The following is a 20,395-nucleotide window of genomic DNA, read 5'->3' on the forward strand; positions in this document are numbered from 1 at the left end:
TGATGATGTTTGGAACCACGACATGATGTCGCGAAGCTGGTCGGGGGGGAGCGTCTCAATGAGGAAGGGGGACCACGTGGAGAGGAAACGATCTATACGCCTCTCCTCATTATATGTGTCAGCCTTGTCATTAGAAGATATTCTTATCTCCAGAATATTGTCCTGTGTACTAATTATTGAATTTTACATCAAATTCTTTAAATCTAATTTAGGGTCCTGTTATTACGGCCGGGACTCCCAGAACTACAACACCTATGAAAATAAAAAGTCAGATTATTATTTCTGACTCTGCAGCACACACTGACTGCTCTCTCCATCTCGGTGATTTGATGAATGTCGGAGATTTCTGATCATGTTTTGTAATATTTGGCATTGCTGATAGAAATTAGAAACTGGTTCATGTTTTCTACATCAAAACACAACATTTTGATATTTTGTTGCAGAATTTCTGTATTGGATACTTTATATTCCCATCCATCAAGTCCTACAACATACTGAAGAGGTGAATTGTGTTTTCTCTATTAATCTCATAAATGAAAAGTATGAATGAGAATATTACAATGGGGAATCAGACAATTCTGAAGGAATTCTTTCTCTCTGGACTGTCCGATATTCCGGAACTTCAGCTCCCTCTCTTCCTCTTCTTCCTTCTCATCTACCTTCTGACATTAATCTGGAATTTGCTGATCATCTCCCTCATAGTCAGTGACTCTCACCTCCACACCCCTATGTATTTCTTCCTTGCAAACTTGGCCAGTCTGGACCTCTGCTGTTCCTCGGTCACCGTCCCACGAATGTTATTTGACCTTCTCACCCAGAGAAGAAAGATTACAATACCAGCTTGTATAACCCAAGTCTTCTTCTTTTTATTCTTTGCTGACGCTGAGGTTTTTCTGTTGGCTGTCATGTCCTATGATCGATATACAGCCATTTGTCGGCCATTACATTACACACAGATCATGAGCTGGAAAGTGTGTGTACAGTTGGCATCCATTGCGTGGTGCCTCGGTGTTATCCACTCTTTAGTTCACACACTTGGTGCTTTAAATTTAACATTCTGTGAATCAAATATTGTAGAAAGTTTCTTCTGTGACCTTCCTCCGCTGTTACAGATCTCCTGCAGTGACATCTACATCAACATTCTGCTCATCTTTGTCTTTGGATGCTTCCTTACAGGCGGATCTCTAACACTGACCATCTTCCCCTATGTCTCTATATTCAAAGCTGTCCTGAAAATACAAGTTGAAGGTAAAAGGAGTAAAGTTTTCTCTACGTGTTCCTCTCACCTGACAGTGGTCTTCATATTTTATTTCTCAGGTTTTTTTGATTATTTTCGCTCCGGCACTAATAATCACTATGCTGCTGACAAAGTGGTGTCTGTCTTTTACACCGTGATTGTTCCTCTCTTCAACCCTCTGATATACAGTCTGAGGAACCAGGATCTTAGAACAGCATTTAAAAGTGTTTTTTTAGGAATTTCTTCCAAACAAAATACAGAATCCATCTTAGCTAAACCCTGATTTGTAGATCTTAGAAAGACATAGAAGTACTTTCTCCATTGGGGAGATATCCATTCACCCCCCGAAACATTTCAGGAAGTAAGAATGAATTTCTCCAAAGTGATAGGAAGTCCCCTCTATGACAGTAGCCACTGAAGTTCCTATATTTAGATTTCTCCTTACTTCTCTCTTTCAGTGTCCTTGTTCTGGTGTCAGCTATATAAAATTTTTGATTTCCAATCACTCTTTTGATCAAGAAAACACTAAACGTGCCCTGGCCATAGCAGATTCGGTCCTGAAAAGTTAGGACTGAATGCACTGAATTGAATGGTTAGGAAGTTAATAGTTATGTTTTGCCCCCCCCCCCACCGCTTCCACCCACTAACTCATTCACTGCCCAGGCCATTGCCCCTTGACCCTGTTCCCTCCCCACTACTCCGGTCACCCTCTTGTTCCATCCTACATTAACTTGCTCACATCTGCAATGTTTTCTTCTCTACCTGCATCTTCCCCTTCCCTCTAAAATTTGCACTGGTCAACCCATACCAAAGAAATCCTCACTTAACCTCTCCAACCTGAAAAATCTCAGACCAATCTCCTTACCTCTGTTCCCCTCTTAACCCCTTACAGTCTGGCTTTTGCCCCCTGACACTCCACTGAATCCGCTAAAACTCACTAATGACTGCTAAAAACAATGTCCAAAACTCCACTCATTTGGCCTCCAAGACTCTGCTCTCTCATGGTTCTCCTCCTACCTATCTAAGTGCTCCTTTAGCTTCACCTAGCAATCTACCACCTCCTTTCCTCTTCCTCTTTCCATAGGTTCCCCCGAAGGCTCTGCCCTCAGACCTCTTCTTTTCTCTAGCTACACCTCCTCCCTTGGTCAGTCGATACCATTGCACAGCTTCCAATACCATCTCTATGCTAATGACATACAAATATATTTATCCACCCCACAGCTCACACCTTTGCTGTACTTGCACATCACAAATTTACTTGCTGACATATAAGTTAGGATGTCACACTACTTTTTAGAAACTCAATCGTTTAAAAACTGAGCTAATGATATTTCAAACTTCTCCCATGCTTGCCTCCAGGTCTCTCCCATTCTCTGGAACTCCCTATTCCAACATTTTGAGCTATCACCTACCCTGTCTGCTCTAACAAGGGCACTCGACTGTAGTCCAGAAATGCAAGTAAAACGCAGTTTATTAAGGGCAAGCACAAAAAGTCTCTATCAACAGGGTAGCCTTCCCCTGTTACAGAATACAGCTTCCAGCAGCAACATAAAATATAGTCTTTTGTTCACACAAAGGCCAACATTTATGTACTTCTCATGATACTCTCACTGCTCTCCCAGCAGTGTGTCCAACAGGTCCCTTGGGTCACCGACCTTCCTGACCTCTCCCGGCCTCCCCTGGCTGTTCCCCCGTGCGACCAGCACGCACCTGAGTCTGCTGTGGCTGTGTGCCTCCTGCACACACACAACTCTAACACAACTCTGGTCCCGACTCCTAATAAGGCCGCTCTCAGCCACTTGATCAGCCCAAGCTGGTCATTGGTAACACCTGGCCCCAGGACTGGAGATCTCATCCCACCCAGAGCTCTAAGAGATCTCCAGAGCTCCAGATCCCAGCTACAATTAGGAAAACCTGGAAGGACCTGAAAAGCCAGGCTCTTCCTTAAAACAGTCTTTACATTCTGGACCCTCTCAGCCCCTTTGGCTGAGAGTCCTGGGTGCCAATGTTGCCATACTACACCGCGGCATTGCCATGCACTGCCACACTGCCTAGCCTTCTCCCCCGCTCAGCAATAATAAAAAAAAGACATGGGATTCTCCTTAATATTATAACCAGACTCTTTTCCAAGTATGCAACCTGGGTGGACAGGAAAAGCAAGGCAGCGAGCATACAGCCCCCCTTTCTTGTACCATACTAGGCCAAATGACTTTCCACAATGAGTAGTGCCTTGCAAGGGGGAAAGGAGTGGGGCAAAGCCCCCTTTTTTGCCCAGTACCCTTGTCCCAATGTTGAGGGTCAATGGCCAATTCCCCACCTCTGTGGGCTACAAATAGGAGGTAGGGGTAAATGTATGGTGGAATATGGAAGCCTACTTTTTTTAGAGGGTCACTAAATATCTGCCCCCATACTCATTAGAATGAGTACAAGGGCACATAATAATCCAACGGTGATCAGATTCAATTTCACTTTTTGGCTGATTTTCAATCTCTTTCGCTGAACTGCCCAAGAATCAAAAACAGACATTTTGGAATACATTTTTTTTTTGTTTAAAAGGCTTAAATACGTTTATTATTACACATGCGCAGGGCAAAAATAATTAGTTTTCTTACGAAACAAATGAAAACAAAAAATGTTTCAATTCGTTTGTTTAAAAGAAACAAAAATTTCAGCTGTTTCGGATCCGGTGGGAACGAGCCTCTGAATCCGAAACCGCACACTGAAAATGCAGAACGAGTGGCGGCCATGTCGGCCGCAGGTGAGTTCTGCGCTTGCGCTCCACCATCTTTGAGTGTGTCTTGCTATACACTCAAAGATGGCAGAGCCTGTATGTTAGGGCGTGGCCATCTTGGTATATACCAGGATATACTCAAAGATAGTGGTGCGCCTGCGCACAACACACCACATGGGGAGGGAAGTAGGTTCTGAGCCAAGCAAAAGCCCATTGACACCAGCCCTAAATCAGAACTCCGGTTAAAACCCTTATCTTCCTCAGACTCCCCAAAAGGTGTGCAATAGGAAGGTGCTTATGTGAAAACAATAGCGAGCAATGAACGTTCATAAAGAGAGGAAACATTGTTCTCCAGTGGCGTCTGCAGAAGATGTGGCATGTGTTGATTAGCTAGTGGTAGCACAGCATAGTCCTGCGGGCAAATTGAGCATCAATTGTCATAGGCGTCTAAAGGTGCAATGCTCTTAAACAAGTCTATTGCTAATGATCGGAATGGGATCAGTGACTATGTGATGGGGGGGTGGGGGGGTGGGGTGATTCCCACATGAGCCTACAGACATTAGATACGCTTTGGTTGATTTTGTGGTTTACAGCAGAATCAGAACACACTCATGTTCAAGGCTCCTTCATGACCCTGGCTGAGCTTGGAAGTTAATTGGCAGAGGGGAGCACAGGAATTCACTCAGCACCATCTAGTGGGGGTAATGCCATGTGAAGTGCACCTGCCCAAGATGGTGGAATCTGTAAGCCTATTTTATTGGTGGGGGGTCACTAAATATCTGCCCCCCTACTCATGAGAATGAGTATAAGGGCACAAAATAATCCAATGGTGCTCAGAATTAATTTCACTTTTTGGCTGATTTTCCGTCTCTTCGGCTGAACTGTCAGAGAAATGAACACGGATGTTTTATAACAATATTGTCCATGACATTGGCTACTAAGAGAAATACCCACAGGAGAGACCTCCCCTGCTGAAGAAGGTTGGCTCAGTCTTCAGTCAGGTTACATGCCTTCTAGTCATGGCCTGTTCTCCTTCAGGTCCTCTAACCTTATAGAGGGTTTATAAACAAGAATGTCTGAGAGACTAGACACGTGCGACTCGTTTCATTCCGAATCTAAATTTGGACGAAGTTTTGGAAATTCAGAGATTCGAATGTATCCAAATTCTGAATTACAGATATAATGAATGCAAACGAATCCGAATTTCCAATTCCTAAATTAGTTAGCGGTAGTCTGTAGGAACTTTCGTTTGTTGGACGAAATTTCGTTGCAGCAAAGTGACATTTGAGAAAAAAACATAAAAAATTCCCCTCAAATGTCACTTTGCTGCAACGAACGAATGAAATGAAAACGAAACGAAATGTCATGCAGACTACGGCTAACTAATTTCGCCCACATCCAAATCCCGAAACGAATTGACTTTCGGACCCGAATCCCGAAAAAAAAATAACGCAAAATCAGAATCAAAATGAAACGAAACTAAAGACATTTTTTTTGCCGTTGCGCATGTCTATGTTTGACTTTTGACATCTGTGATCTGATGGTATGGCAGCTAGGCATTCCACATTATGTAAACGCTGAGAAAATTCGGGGAAAATAGGCCTCTGCAGTAGCCGAGGTAAGGGGTTGTTGTGCATTATGTTGTCAAGTATGTACATGACTGTCAGGGTTCCGCCCACTGACTTTACTGGTTTGCAGCATTCTGGCTTGGCTGCCATTTCACTCACCTGTCTCCTTCCTTGCTCGAGCAGACTCTGGAACCTTGCTCACTACTCCCGGGCTCTCTCTTATGCCCAGATAGGAAAGCATCATCTGAGTGAGTCAGATGGGAGTTTCCTGTATATACCAAATATATATATACCACTCAGTCCAGTCTGACCTTGCCCTTGTGTGAGCTTCCTGCTAGTGCTTTCCTGCTGCTCTGAGTATCCTGATTCTGTGTATGACCCGATCCTGGCTGACATTCTCCTCTGGCTCCTGCTTGTGGCTTGTTCCTGACAACGCTGATTTCCTGGCTCCTGGCTTGTTCCTGACGACACTGATCTCTGTGTTCCTGACCTGGCTTTGATGACTACCCACTCCGGCTCCTGACTCCGGCTTGTTCCGGTTTAAGACTCTGCTTGTTCCTGTGGACAGACAAAATCCTTTTTGTCTGTTCTCTTTAAAAGAAGCTTAAAAGAAGCTGCACACCTAACATGAAATCCACACCCATACGCCCTTACCCTCATGCAGCGCTGTATCAGAGGGCAACTCTCCTAACTTTTCATTGCTCCCGTGGACACTGTTCTTAATAAATATTTTAACTAGAACCCTTTGCTTGTCTGGTTTTCATTGTGCTCTGACAATGACCGTGCATGCAATATTAATAGCTCACCTGCTGCAGGGGAAATACATGTCCACACAAAGCCTAACATTGTATATGTCGTGGAAAATACAAAAACGTCATTGTGTTGTGTGGTGGACACTCCAGTACTGAACACCCCTCTCTATACACTGAGCTGTACTTTACATACTTTGAATGCCTTACTCTGTATACTGTATTACGGGTTACATACTCCTGAACACCCCCCCCCCTCTTTACTGACATACAATATGACAAATATTATTCATGTCACTCATTATTTTTCTGAGTTCCACCTCGGTCAGTGGTCGGGTGCGCCTGTTCTAGGTAAGCAGTATGTCTGAAGATAGAGAAGGAACTTTGTTCTGGGTGAACATCTTCTATTCCATTCTGCAGTTGTCATATATAAATACCTTTGCTGTATTTTGTGCTTCAGATGAAAACAAGATATAACTCGGTGACACATGCCGAGGACCCCTAAGAGCAGATGTAAATACCGCTTCAGTTTTATGTTGTTACATTCATTTAGTTTGAAGTCGCAATCTGAAGTTATTGTGATTCCCACCTTGTTCTCCCAGTAGGGAATAAGATGGCCGGGCAGGCAAAGTCATGACAGGTTTGTCCCGGGCCCACCACTAACTTCAAATGGTCCTGATCTGTAACTCTGTAGAGGCTTCGACAGCTCATCACTACCGATGCTACATAACTGATAAGCATAGAGCTGCACCAAAATATATGACATCCCACAGCGGACACTCTGCAACATCCCAGAATGGGCCCTCCTTCATTATTACACACATAGCGATATGAGAGAGATAATCATCTACCCCTATAGAGCGCTGACATATGTAAATCCTGGACACAACTCAGCTGGACAGCTCAGGTCAATGCTCTGTATTGTTATCAGATGATTGGAATCCATTTCATGCTGTTCCCCTGCTTCAGCTGTTCTAATGTTCTAATGGTTCGGCCTCATCTGGAGTATGCGGTTCAGTTTGGGTCACCAGTCCACAGAAAGGATGTCCTGGAGCTGGAGGGAGTCCAGAGAAGGGCAACTAAACTAATTAAGGGGCTGGAGGACCAAATCTATGAGACAAGGAGGGGGGGGGGGGGGGAAAGCTATGAGACAAGATTGGTCATTTAAACATGTTCACGCTGGAAGTGAGGAGAATAATGGAAGAGCTGCTATTCACCTCCTTCCAGTGTCTCGGGATGATTGTGCGGGCAGCATTGATCATATGTTGACTTAATGATTTGCTAAGGTCCCTTGTGTTAGAAGGGTCTGTCAGTAGGAATGTCGTCGGCGTGAAAGGCGTGTCCAGTCCAGTGACCTGGGAGGTGTTTTTTTTTTAAATTTCGGTCCAGTACGAGTTAAGGTCCGGGCAGGTCCAGAAAACGTGCAGGAGCGATCCCACTCCATTCTGGCATCTCCAGCACGTATCTGGTACGTCTGGAGAAAATCCTGTGTAGGAACTGTGGGGTCCTGTACCAGTGCGTCAGTATCTTGTAATTCGTTTCTTGAGTAGCGCTACTAATAGAACTGGTGTGAACATTCCGGCAAATGTCACTCCAGTCGTCATCCGTCAGGGACCTTTGTAGGTCTTGTTCCCATTTATGACGTGCCCTGTTCTCCTTTTGGCCTTTGGAGTCATGTAGCAACGTGTATAGTCTAGAGATCAGATGGTCCTGTGGCCCTTGTCCTGTGCACAGCTTCTCCAGAGGAGTTAAGTCTCTAGAGAAGTTTGTCTTCCTAATGCGGCCCATGAGGAAGTTCCGTATCTGGAGGTATATCCACCATGGGATATGCCCCTTCCTGTTAGATGTAAAAGGTCTTTTTTCTCCAGAAACTGTTAACCCTGGAAAAACTGTGCAGCTGTGAGTGGTTTGTCTGTTGACCAAATCTGTCTAAATTCTGGGGTTTTCCCCGGATGAAAGGCTGGGTTGTGAAGTATTGGTGTTAAGGGGCTATTTGTGGTGCTGAGAGTCTTTTTATTTCTAAGAATTGAGAACTCTCTTAGTGTTGCTGAGATCAGTGAGTTCGAGGGACTGAGAACAGGTCTGTCTGGGTCCGCGAGCCACACCGTGGAGGAGATTGGTTGCATGAGCCAATTCTGTTCTATGTCCACCCAAGGTTTCTGAGTCTGCTGTGTGTGCCACTGAATCACTCTAGCTAGGTGACATGCCTGGTAGTATCTGTGAGGATCTGGCACTTCCAAGCCTCCTTGCTGTTTGGGGCTTTGTAGTAGGTCCCAGGACAGACGTGGTCGCTTGTCTTTTCAGACAAATTGAGAGAAGGCTAATCGCATATTTCGGGGCCTCATCACTCTGTGAGCTCTTACAAAGTCGATGGGGGACTCAGGCGGGCGATCCAGCAGATCGTTGAAAATATCCGTCAGGGCTGTCTTAACGAAATCCGCCATGACCGTCTCAGGGACCCCTCGCACTCGAATGTTTGCGCGTCGGCCTCTATTATCCAGGTCTTCCATGTGGCGGTGCAGATCATCGAGCGTGTGGTCGAGTCTTGATGAGACTGAAGAGAGTGGATGGCTGCATCTCTCTGTACCCCGGCCCGTTCCGCCTCCTGCATCCTGCGGCCTATATCTTGAATGTCCTGCTTGAGCTCGGTGACCGCCGAGCTCAGCGCACTCTTGATATCACCAGCTAGAAAGGTAAGGTCTGACCTGGTAGGTAGTTGTTGTATGTAGGAGGACATCGAGCCCGGGTCCAAAAAGGCTTGAGACATCGTCGAGTCACCACACGCTGCAGGCGGAGCGGACGTGGTCGGCACCATGTTGGATGAGCGGGCGGCCGAGTTCTCTGGGCGCTGTGTGCGGAACATTTCGGGAAACTGGCAGCTCAATTGGGTTCCTTCTGCTCCAGGGGATCTGGACCTGCCGTCCTGTCGGCCTATCTGCCCCAGAGCTGTCTTGTGCAGGAGTCTGTAGCGTCGCTCGGGAAAGCTGGAGACGGAGCTCTGAAGTTAAGCGTCCATCTTCTTCAGCGGCTAGCCACGCCCCCGGTGGAGAAAATATTTAACCACAAGGGGGTGTAGGGGATTCTTCTCAGTCAGATCGGTTACATTTTGGAACTCTCTGCCACAAGCAGTGGTATCTGCAGAGAGTATTGAATCATTCAAAAATCATTTAGATACCTTCCTCAGAGACCGCAGCACACAGGGTGTAATGTTGGGGAGGTCACAGAGCACTCGCACAGGATTTTCCTTTAACCAAAAGTCTTTATTATTCTTCCGTAACATAAAAGAGCTTTAATTCAGCAACATACAGTCCGCTTATGTCTCAGCAAGTACAGTCTTTAGCACACCTCTGTGTGATACTCACTCCGATCACCCCTCGTGAACTCTCTCAGCAGTGTGTCCACCAGGTCTCTTGGGTCACCAACCTTCCCCAGACTCCCCTGGCTGATCCACATGCGTCCAGCATACACAGCGAGACATGCGTCCAGCATACACAGCGAGTCTGCTTGTGGTCGTGTGCCTCCTGCACACCCACACACCACTGGCTTGGCTCGACCCTCGTGTGCCTCCAGCACACACCACCAACTCTCCTCTGAGCTCTGGTCTAAGCTCCTAATGAGGCTGCTACCAGCCACCTGATCACCGGCAACACCTGACCCCAGGACTGTTGATTTCATCCCACCCAGAACACTAAGAGATCTCCAGAGATCCAGATCCCGGCTACAATCCAGAATTAACGGAAGAAACTGAAAGGCCAGCAACTTCCCTGCAGAACTTTTTGCATTCTGGAACCTCTCAGCCCCTCTGGCTGAGAGTCCTGGGTGACCGTGTTGCCAGCATACTCTGTGGCATTGCCACGCACTGCCACAAGGGGTACAGGTACTCTTAAAAACTAGACCACACAGGGACTCTTATACACACACATACATGTACAACACACACACAGACACACAAAGGTGGAACTTGAGGGACCCGTGTCTTTATTCAACCTCACATACTATGTAAAGTAAACTTTGAATGTCACTCACGGACCAGCAATTCTAATTTATTAGCCGCGTGAAAAATACTTTATTGTGATTAGTGAGAATTTTTTTTGCTGCTAAACTCTCAGAAATGGAGCAGGAAAGAGAATGATTGGCTGTAGTTGGCCAAGTCCAACAACATTTCACGCTGTAGATGGCAACCCAAAGAACATTGGGAATGATTCTGAAACGTAAAAATGTAGTTTGAAGTTCACACTCCCGGCTAGTGGAGGAATATTCTGCTTGGACTCTCTTACATTTGTAGGAAGATTATCACCTGTACGGCCCGGTGTCAGAGCATTGTAGTTTATATACAAGTTTGTAGTTTCTGTTGTGTGATGTCATGGCTCATGTTCACAATGTGACTCAACCAGGTGATGCAGCAAAGAGATGAGACTGTACCCCCATTTCAGCATTATTTTACCTTGGAAGACATTGTTTTCTATTGACACATTTTCCCTCCTGATAATTATTTTCATATTTTGATAGAAAGTAGAAATATTCTAACAAAGTTTAATATTTAATGAACCTGAATGGATTATAATGACTTTTCTTTTTAGTTTTTCTATCAACGTGTTTCCGTTGTGGTCAGTTGGCCCACATTTCACCACTTTTTATTGTCACTTCAAATGTTTCCATTTCAGACTTCAGTAAATATGAAGAACGTTGACTTTAAATTTACACAATTATCAGTAGGCCGATGTGTGTCGCTGAGGGATGAATCCACTCAGAGGAGGCTTTAATTTCTGTAGGGATTCATTTTCCCGAGGAGACGTGTTATAGACGGATACTCCTGTGAGCTCCGGGGACATTTCTGTATTATAAATATATGAATGTGCGGCTAATAAAAATGTATTGTGACCAGAAATGTCACACAGGTTTAGTATTATGTTTGCTGTGTTCTATTATAATAATGTGATGTGTCTCCACATCTGACCTGCTGTCCTTCTAGAAGAAACGTCCCCCTATCCCACTTCCAACAGCACTGACCTCTGCCGGGGGTATCAGAGGCAAAATCTGGAGAAGGACTGAAACAAATAAAAATCTTTCCAAACTGGAAATTCAGAATTCTTTTTATTTAGTTATTACTGTTTATACATCTTGTACGACCCAATTGTAATAATTCTATAAAAACTGATTTACAGGTACGTTCTAGTAGAAAGAAAGTACGTATCTATAAATAATAATGTGTCAAAGTTTAATCTCATTGTTAACATGCCTTTTGTCTTTTTGGATGCCGGTCAGGTAAACAGACACATTTTTTTTAGCAGGTCCAATCCTAGCACACATTGATATTAATAATCTATGAAATGAGTTATTAAAGGGATTTCCTGAATTGGATATTTTGTTGATCATATTGGCAGAGAGCCGAGTACTGATATACTAAACACATCATGTCACTGGGATGAATTGTTACATATACAGTATGTGTGAATTGTGCATTGTACAAGAATTTGTATTTATATTTGTATATATTTATGGATGTCATTATTATGTTACCTTTAGCAATATAGAAACATTGTGCTTTGATTTTTTTTATGCTGCAACCAATACCAAACAGTGTACAAGACAAATTAAATGTTTACTTAAAGTGTATTTCCCCTTTTGCAGCCAAATTGGGATAACACCTCCGTTATATTTGTTACTTTGTGACACGTCCTCATTCACATCACATAAGCCTAATCCTAAAAACATTACATCACACAATAAAAAAAACAAAAAGCTTCTTGCAGTTTAAATTGTTTCTACCTGGGTCAGAGCTACTACTTAGCTTCTTAAGGGTTCACATTTTATCTTGCTTCTCCTTCTTTGTAATGTTAGAAGGGGGTGGTTAACGCTGTCTGTACTGTGCTGGCTCGTTTCATTACAATATGTACAGTAGATTTGAACACTGCCTGTCCTAAGAAAGACAAAGGAATACAACCCTGGCTTCTGCATTATATGTCACTGTGAAGGTGCTCAGAAAAACATGGATTCAGCAATTTTTCCTGCTGCAACAAAACATCTAACAGGTAAGCAATTTGTTTTAAAAAAATATGTTTTCGGTATGCTGTGTGAATGGGAAATCAGAACAAACATACAGAGGGGTTTTCTCAAATGTGACTGCAAAAGTGGAAATAAACTTATAGTGTTGGACAAGCCGGCTATTTTTTCAGTTTTGGATGGTGTGGAGAAGTCTAAGAACCCCTGTCCAGCTGTTGCTGCTGCAATCCACTGCTCTGTTAGAGAGATTTACTCTCATTTCTGTCCCAGTGACCAAGGATTTACCACACTAAAGGTGACACAAAATCTGCAATAGGGACACAAACAGAAATTCAAGTGAGACAGAGGACTGACCCCCCTCACCTTCTCAACTTAAAACCGGGAAAGCGTTCTTCTGTGTTGCAGAGTTCCCACACTTAGAGGTGTATTTGTAAAACATTCGCAGAGCCGTTCATCCAGCAAACTCCGGGTATTGTTTGTTACCGCTCATCAGTTTAGTGTTATCAGTGATTGATGGCCCTAGAACTATTGCTCTCATTCTGACGTTCGCGGCGATATGTAACATGAGCGGCGTAATGGGCGCAATCGTCGTTTTCGCAGGTATGCGCACCTTACGCATGTTTACATGCGTGTATGTAGGGGTGGGGACTTTTAAAAAAAAAATGTTTTTTTTAATTCTTTTTTGTGTAACTTTAAAAAAATTGAAGGGGAAACTTTAAATTTTTGTACTATTTTTTTTTTCACTTAACTTTATTGCTATCACATAGACGGCTGAGAAACCCCCTTATGTGATAGAAAAAGAGGTGACAGGTCCTCTTTATGGAGACATCAGGGGGTCTCCAAGACCCCTAATGTCACCTAGGACCCCCCTGAAGAAGCTGATGAAGCAGAGATCTGCTTCATCAGCTTCTCTCCAGCATCTGAAGCTGGAGAGTGACACAAGAATGCGGAAGTGATGTAATATACAACACTTCCGCATTCTGACAGCGGAGAGGGGACCGGAGGGAGCTCGTGTACCGAGCTCCCTCTGATCCCCTGTGACAGAGGCACTATGCTGGTCCCGGGCTCACACCGGAGCCCGGGACCAGCTTGACAGCGGGAGGGGGGGAGGGGGAGAGCCGCGGAGGGGGGGCGCACGTCTCGGGGCTTCATACAAGCGATCCGCCGGCTCTATAGCCGGCGGATCGCTTGTATATTAACGGGCATCGCTGCCTCTTTTCAAATAGCGGGGATTTCCCGCTCGCGCGCACCACGCGGATGTAACAGGACGTGTATACACGCCCAGTTACATCCAAGAAGCTCCCGGCAGGCCGTGTATACACAGCGGCTGGCCGGGAGGTAGTTAAATGCTATTACAGGTCAGGAATCAGGAGCCTGTATCTCAGTGTCCTGTATAAGTATATGTCTTGTTTCAAGTCTCAACCGCCGCTTGAGTTCAGTAGAATATATTCTTATCTCCAGAATATTGTCATGTGTAGTAATTATTGTATTTTACATCAAGTTCTTTAAATCTAATTTAGGGTCCTGTTAATACGGCCGGGACTCCCAGAACTACAACACCTATGAAAATAAAAAGTCAGATTATTATTTCAGATTCTGCAGCAAACACTAAACCTTTCTCTGAATCTCGGTGATTTGATGAATGTCGGAGATTTCTGATCATGTTTTGTAATATTTGGCATTGCTGATAGAAGTCCGAAACTGGTTCATGTTCTCTACACCAAAACACAACATTTTGATATTTTGTTGCAGAATTTCTGTATTGGATACTTTAGATTGCCATACATCAAGTCCAACAACATACTGAAGAGGTGAATTGTGTTTTCTCTATTAATCTCATAAATAAAAAGTATGAATGAAAATATTGCAATGGGGAATCAGACAATTCTGAATGAATTATTCCTCTCTGGACTGTCCGATCTTCCGGCACTTCAGCTCCCTCTCTTCCTCTTCTTCCTTCTCATCTACCTTCTGACATTAATCTGGAATTTGCTGATCATCTCCCTCATAGTCAGTGACTCTCACCTCCACACCCCTATGTATTTCTTCCTTGGGAACCTGGCCAGTCTGGATCTCTGCTGTTCCTCAGTCACCGTCCCACGGATGTTATTTGACCTTCACACTCAGAGAAGAAAGATTACCATACCGGCTTGTTTATCCCAAGTCTTCTTCTTTATATTTTTTGCATCCTCTGAGCTTGTTCTGTTGGCTGTCATGTCCTTTGATCGATATACAGCCATTTGTCAGCCATTACATTACACACAGATTATGAATTGGAAAGTGTGTGTACGCTTGGCGTCCTTTGTGTGGGGTTTCGGTTCTTCCTATTCTTTAATTCACACGCTTTGTGCTTTAAATTTAACATTCTGTGAATCAGATATTGTAGAAAGTTTGTTCTGTAACCTTCCCCAGTTGTTACAGATCTCCTGCAGTGACACCTTCATCAACATTCTGCTCATCTTTGTCTTGGCAGGCTTTGTTACAGTTGGTTGTATAACACTGACCATCCTGCCCTATGTCTATATATTCAAAACTGTCCTGAAAATGCAAGTTAAAGGTAAAAGGAGTAAAGTTTTCTCTACGTGTTCCTCTCACCTGACAGTGGTCTTCATATTTTATTTTTCAGGTTCTTTTGATTATTTTCGCCCCGACACTAATAATCATTTTGCCGCTGACAAAGTTTTGCCCGTCTTTTACACTGTGATTGTTCCTCTCCTCAACCCTCTGATATACAGTCTGAGGAACCAGGATTTCAGAAAAGCATTTAAAGTGTTTTTTTAGGAATTTCTTCCAAACAAAATACAGAATCCATCTTAGCGAAACCCTGATATGTAGATCTTAGGAAGACATATCAGCACTTTCTCCATTGGGGAGATATCCCTTCACCCCCCCAAAACATGACAGGGAGTAAGAATTCATTTCTCCAAAGTGATAGGAGGTCCCCTCTATGACAGTAGCCACTGAAGTTCCTATATTTTGATTTCTCCTTACTTCTCTCTTGCAGTGTTCTTATTCTGATGTCAGATATATAACATTTTTGATTAGAGACAAGGCTATAATTTTGCCACTTTACAGATCACTGGTTCGGCCTCATCTGTAGTATGCGGTCCAGTTTTGGTCACCAATCCACAGAAAGGATGTCCTTAAGCTGGAAAGAGTCCAGAGAAGGTCAACTAAACTAATGAAGGGGCTGGATGACCAAAGCTATGAGACATGGTTACTAAATTTAAACATGTTCACGCTGGAAGTGAGGAGATTAAGGGGGGACATGATTTTGATGTACGAGATGTTCAATGGTGATACCAACATCAGCAATAAACTTTTTATGGTAAACCCCATAACAAGGACTAGAGGCCACCACCTAAAACTGGTGGACAAAAGATTTAACCACAAGGGGCATAGGGGCTTCTTCTCAGTTCGAGCGGTTAAAGTCTGGTACTCTCTGCCACAAGCAGTGATATCAGCTGAGAGTATCGAATCATTCCAAAATCAATTAGATACCTTCCTCATAGACCAACATACAGGGGTACAGATACCCTTAAAAACAAGATCATACAGGGACTCATATACACACGCATACACATGCAGAGTCACATACATACATACAATAGGTTGAATTTGATGGACCTGTGTCTTTATTCAACCGCAAATACTATGTATCAATGTAACAATTTGTTATGTGATCTGCACTGTACAGTCATCTTCAACAATGAATGCATCAGGTCCACCACAATCTTTTCTCTGACACCTGCCTTACCACCTGCCCCTGGACCCTGGTCCCTCACCACTACTCCGGTCACCCTCTTGTTCTATCCTACACTCTCTTGCTCACATCTACAATCTTTTCTTCTCTACCTGCGTCTTCGCCCTCCCTCTAAAATTTGCACTGGTCAACCCATACCAAAGAAATCCTCACTGGACTTCTCCAACCTGAAGAATCTCAGACCAATCTCCTTACCTCTGTTCACCTCTCAACCCCTTACAGTCTGGCTTTTGACCACAACGCTCCACTGAATCTGCCCTGCTACAACTCACTAATGACTGCTAAGAACAATGGCCCAAACTCCACTCATTTGGCCTACAAGACTCTGTTCCCTCATCGTTCTTATCTATACCTACCAATCTACCTCCTCCTTTCCTCTTTCCATGGGTTCCGCAAAGGCTCTGTCCTCAGACCCCTTCTCTTCTCTATCTACACCTCCTCTCTTGGTCAGTTGATAACCTTGCCTGGCTTCCAATACCATCTCTATGCTGATAACATACAAATATATCTCGCCACTCCACAGCTCGCCCCTTTGGTGTCCTTGCATATCACTAAATTACTTACTAACATATCAGTTAGAATGCCACATCAATAAAGTCAGTGAGGGGTTCATTTATATTGTTACATTATAAACCAGTACACCTGTTTTTTTACCAAAATGACAAAGAAAAAGACATGGGATTCATCTTTATACTCCAACCAGAACCTTATCCAAGTATGAAGCTTGGGTGGACAGGAAAAGCAACGCAACGAGCATTCAGCCCCCCTCCCCCCTTTCTTGTACCATACCAGGCCAAATGGCTTTCCACATTGGGTAGTACCCTGCAAGGGGGAACAGAGTGAAGAAAATCACCAACCACACGTTGCATAGTACCCTTGGCCAAATGTTGAGGTACAAGGACCACTTCCCTACCATGTTGTGCCTAAAAAAGGGAGGTAAGGTTATGGTGTGATCTGGAAGCCCACTTTATTGGGGGTCACTAGATATCTGCCACTATACTCATGGGAATAAGTACAAGGGTACATTCATAATTTAATGGTGTTCAGATTTAATTTATTTGTTTTGGCTGATTTTCCGTCTCTTCGACTGAACTGCCGAGGAATCGAACACAAATGTTTTAAAACAATATTGTCCATGACATTGTAAACTAAGAGAAATACCCACAGGAGAGACCGCCCCTGCTGAAGAAGGTTGGCTCAGTCTTCAGTCAGGTTACATGCCTGCTAGTCATGGCCTGTTCTCTTTCAGGTCCTCTAACCTTATAGAGGGTTTATAAACAAGAATGTGTGAGAGACGATGAGAAACTCTAAGCTGTTCTGCTGCAATGAGCTTGTATTGTTATAGCTGAAGACAAAGGTTGTAAGTAGAAGAGGAAATGGTGCACACCAAATGGCTTTCCATCCCCCTTCATCAGGTAAACACTGGTTGCCTAATGAAGGTGCCATGTGCCCTGAAACATTGCTTACACTGTGATAAATAAGAAGCTCCATCTTGGTCATATTATGTGCATGTTGTTACTTTTTTAATAAAACTCTTTTATATTACACTGGGTCAGTGCTGTCTCATCTTCTTTTCATGTCCATAATAGGTTATTCACTCTCTGGGGGTGATTTACTAACCTAAACACACGCACGCACCAGGTGCGTGTGATTTTCACACAGCAAAACGTATTTATCAACCAAAAAGTCTCTAAAAGCATATTTCCACTAATGCCATACATGGAAAAATCATGCACATGATGCATATATAATGCTGCTTCACAGTTTAGACAAAAATGGTTAGCTCATGCATTTACATTCCTGCATTCATCAACGCAAGCAACTGGGTGTGTACACACTACAAAGGTGTCTAGATTCCACCCATGGTATATCTGGATGGAGGGAGGAGAGTGGATGTGGTGTATCTAGATGGAGGGAGGTTGGTGGATGTGGTGTATCTGGATGGAGGGAGGCCGGGGGAGGTGGTATATCTGGATGGAGGAAGGTTGGTGGATGTGGTATATCTGGATAGAGGGAGGCCGGTGGATGTGGTATATCTGGATGGAGGGAGGTTGGTGGATGTGGTATATCTGGATGGAGGAAGGTTGGTGGATGTGGTATATCTGGATAGAGGGAGGCCGGTAGATGTGGTGTATCTGGATGGAGGGAGGCCGGTGGATGTGGTATATCTGGATTTTTCAAAAGCGTTTGACACGGTACCACATAAACGCTTAGTACACAAGTTATGGACCTGGCATTGTAAATACCACTTCAGTTTTATGTTGTTACATTCATTTAGTTTGAAGTTGCAATCTGAAATTATTGTGATTCCCGCCTTGTTTTCCCAGTAGGGAATAAGATGGCCGGGCAGGGAAAGTCATGACAGCTTTGTCCTGGGCCCACCACTAACTTCAAATGGTCCTGATCTGATCACAATGTGACTCAACCGGATAATGTAGCAAATGTATAAATAAGTTACACAAATTTTACACTGGAAAGATGATATCCCCATTTCACCATTATTTTGACCTCGGTATATATTGTTTTTTATTTACAAATTGTCCCTGATTATTATGTTCACATTTTGATAGAAAGTAGAAATGATCTAATAAATGTTACAATTTAATAAACCTGAATTGATTATCATGACTTTTCTTTTTAGTTATTGAAGATATATAAAATAATCTGCATCACTCTAAATCACAAAAAAATGCAATAAAATGTCAATAGAGGGCAACTGGAAGATGAACGTTCCTTAGATTCCTCCAGTTGTTATTATTCTCATGTTTCCTGTATTTTTTTTTCTTTCAGTGTGTTTCCATTTTGCTCAGTTGGCCCAAATTTCACCACTTTTTATTGTCACTTCAAATGTTGCCATTTCAGACTTCAGTAAATATGAAGAACGTTGACTTTAAACTCACACAATTATCAGTAGGCCGATGTTGTGTGTCGCTGAGGGATGAGTCCACTCAGAGGAAGCTTTAATTTCTGTAGGGATCCATTTCCCCGAGGAGACGTGTTATAGACGGATACTCCTGTGAGCTCCGGGGACATTTCTGTATTATAAATATACGAATGTGCGGCTAATAACAATGTATTGTGACCAGAAATGTCACACAGGTTTAGTATTATGTTACCTGCGTTCTATTATAATAATGTGCTGTGTCTCCACATCTGACCTGCTGCCCTTCTAGAAGAAACGTCCCCTATCCCACTTCCAACAGCACTGACCTCTGCCGGGGGTATCAGAGGCAAAATCTGGGAAAGGACTGAAACAAATAAAATCTTTCCAAACTGGAAATTCAGAGGTTTGCTTTTCATTTTTTTTGTTATTCAGTCATTATTGTTTATACATCTCGTACGGTCTAATTGTAGCAATTCTATGAAAATTCATTTACATGTATGTTCTGTGTATATATATATATATAATGTGGAAAACTTTAATCTCATTGTTAACATGTCTTTTGTCTTTTAGGATGCCGGTCAGATAAACAGACACATTTGTTATCAAGTCTAAACCTAGCGCACATTTTATATTAATAATCTATTAAAATGGATTTCCTGAATAACATCTTTTATTCATTATTTATATTATTTCCATAGCAAAGTGCTGATATATTAAAGACATCACGTCATTTCCTGTTTCAGGGTTTATTATTTTCTATGTGAATTGTTCAGAGGATAAAAAAATGTAATACAGATTTGCACATGATACAAAGAGTTTGTATTGATATTTGTACATCTTTGTGTTATTATGTTAAATTTAGCAACATTGAAACATTGTGTCTTTTTATGCTGCAACAAATACTAAACAATGGACAAAACAAATTTACATTTTACATAAAGTGTATTTCCACTTTCACAGCCAAACTGGGATAACACCTCTGTTATATTTGTTACATGTCTTCATTCACATCTCATAAGCCACAATAAATGCTTCTTGCAGTTTAAATTGTTTTTACCTGGGTCAGAGTTACTACTAGACTTCTTAAGGGTTCACATTTTAACTTGTTTCTCCTTCTTTGTAATGTTAGAAGGGGGTAGCTAACCCTGTCTGTACTGTGCTGGCTTGTTTCATTATAATTTGTACAGTAGATTTGAACCCTGTCTGTCCCAAAAAAAGACTTAAAGGAATACAACCCTGGCTTCTGCATTGTATGTTAATGAAGTTAATGATAGAAGCACAATCCACACATTTCAGTCCAAAGTCACTGTGAAGGTGCTCAGGAAAACATGGATTCAGCCATTATTCCTGCTGCATCAAAACACCTGACAGGTAAGAAATCTGTTTTTAAAAATATGTTTTCGGTATGCTGTGTGAATGGGAAAACAGAACAAACATACAGAGGGGTTTTCTCAAATGTG

General features: G+C 43.0%; 2 protein-coding genes across 2 annotated transcripts; both read left to right on the top strand.

Annotated features, from left to right (window-relative positions):
• The first annotated feature begins 560 nt into the window (after positions 1-560).
• Positions 561-1,520, top strand: LOC108801471 (olfactory receptor 5B12-like). The gene has a single exon (XM_018573356.1). It carries the CDS (start codon positions 561-563, stop codon positions 1,518-1,520), a length of 960 nt encoding a protein of 319 aa, XP_018428858.1.
• Positions 1,521-14,157: 12,637 nt separating this feature from the next.
• Positions 14,158-15,069, top strand: LOC108801472 (olfactory receptor 5B12-like). Its single transcript, XM_018573358.1, has one exon. The coding sequence runs from the start codon at positions 14,158-14,160 to the stop codon at positions 15,067-15,069; it is 912 nt and encodes a 303-aa protein (XP_018428860.1).
• Positions 15,070-20,395: the final 5,326 nt, after the last annotated feature.

The sequence above is a fragment of the Nanorana parkeri genome, unplaced genomic scaffold (genome assembly GCF_000935625.1).
Source record: "Nanorana parkeri isolate BGI_ZX_2015 unplaced genomic scaffold, ASM93562v1 scaffold2344, whole genome shotgun sequence".
NCBI classification, from domain to species: Eukaryota; Metazoa; Chordata; class Amphibia; order Anura; family Dicroglossidae; genus Nanorana; species Nanorana parkeri.

What these genes read in the sequence shown, in the direction of transcription:
- LOC108801471 (XM_018573356.1), top strand. Translation starts at nt 561, where the DNA reads ATGGGGAATCAGACAATTCTGAAGGAATTCTTTCTCTCTGGACTGTCC.
- LOC108801472 (XM_018573358.1), top strand. Translation starts at nt 14,158, where the DNA reads ATGGGGAATCAGACAATTCTGAATGAATTATTCCTCTCTGGACTGTCC.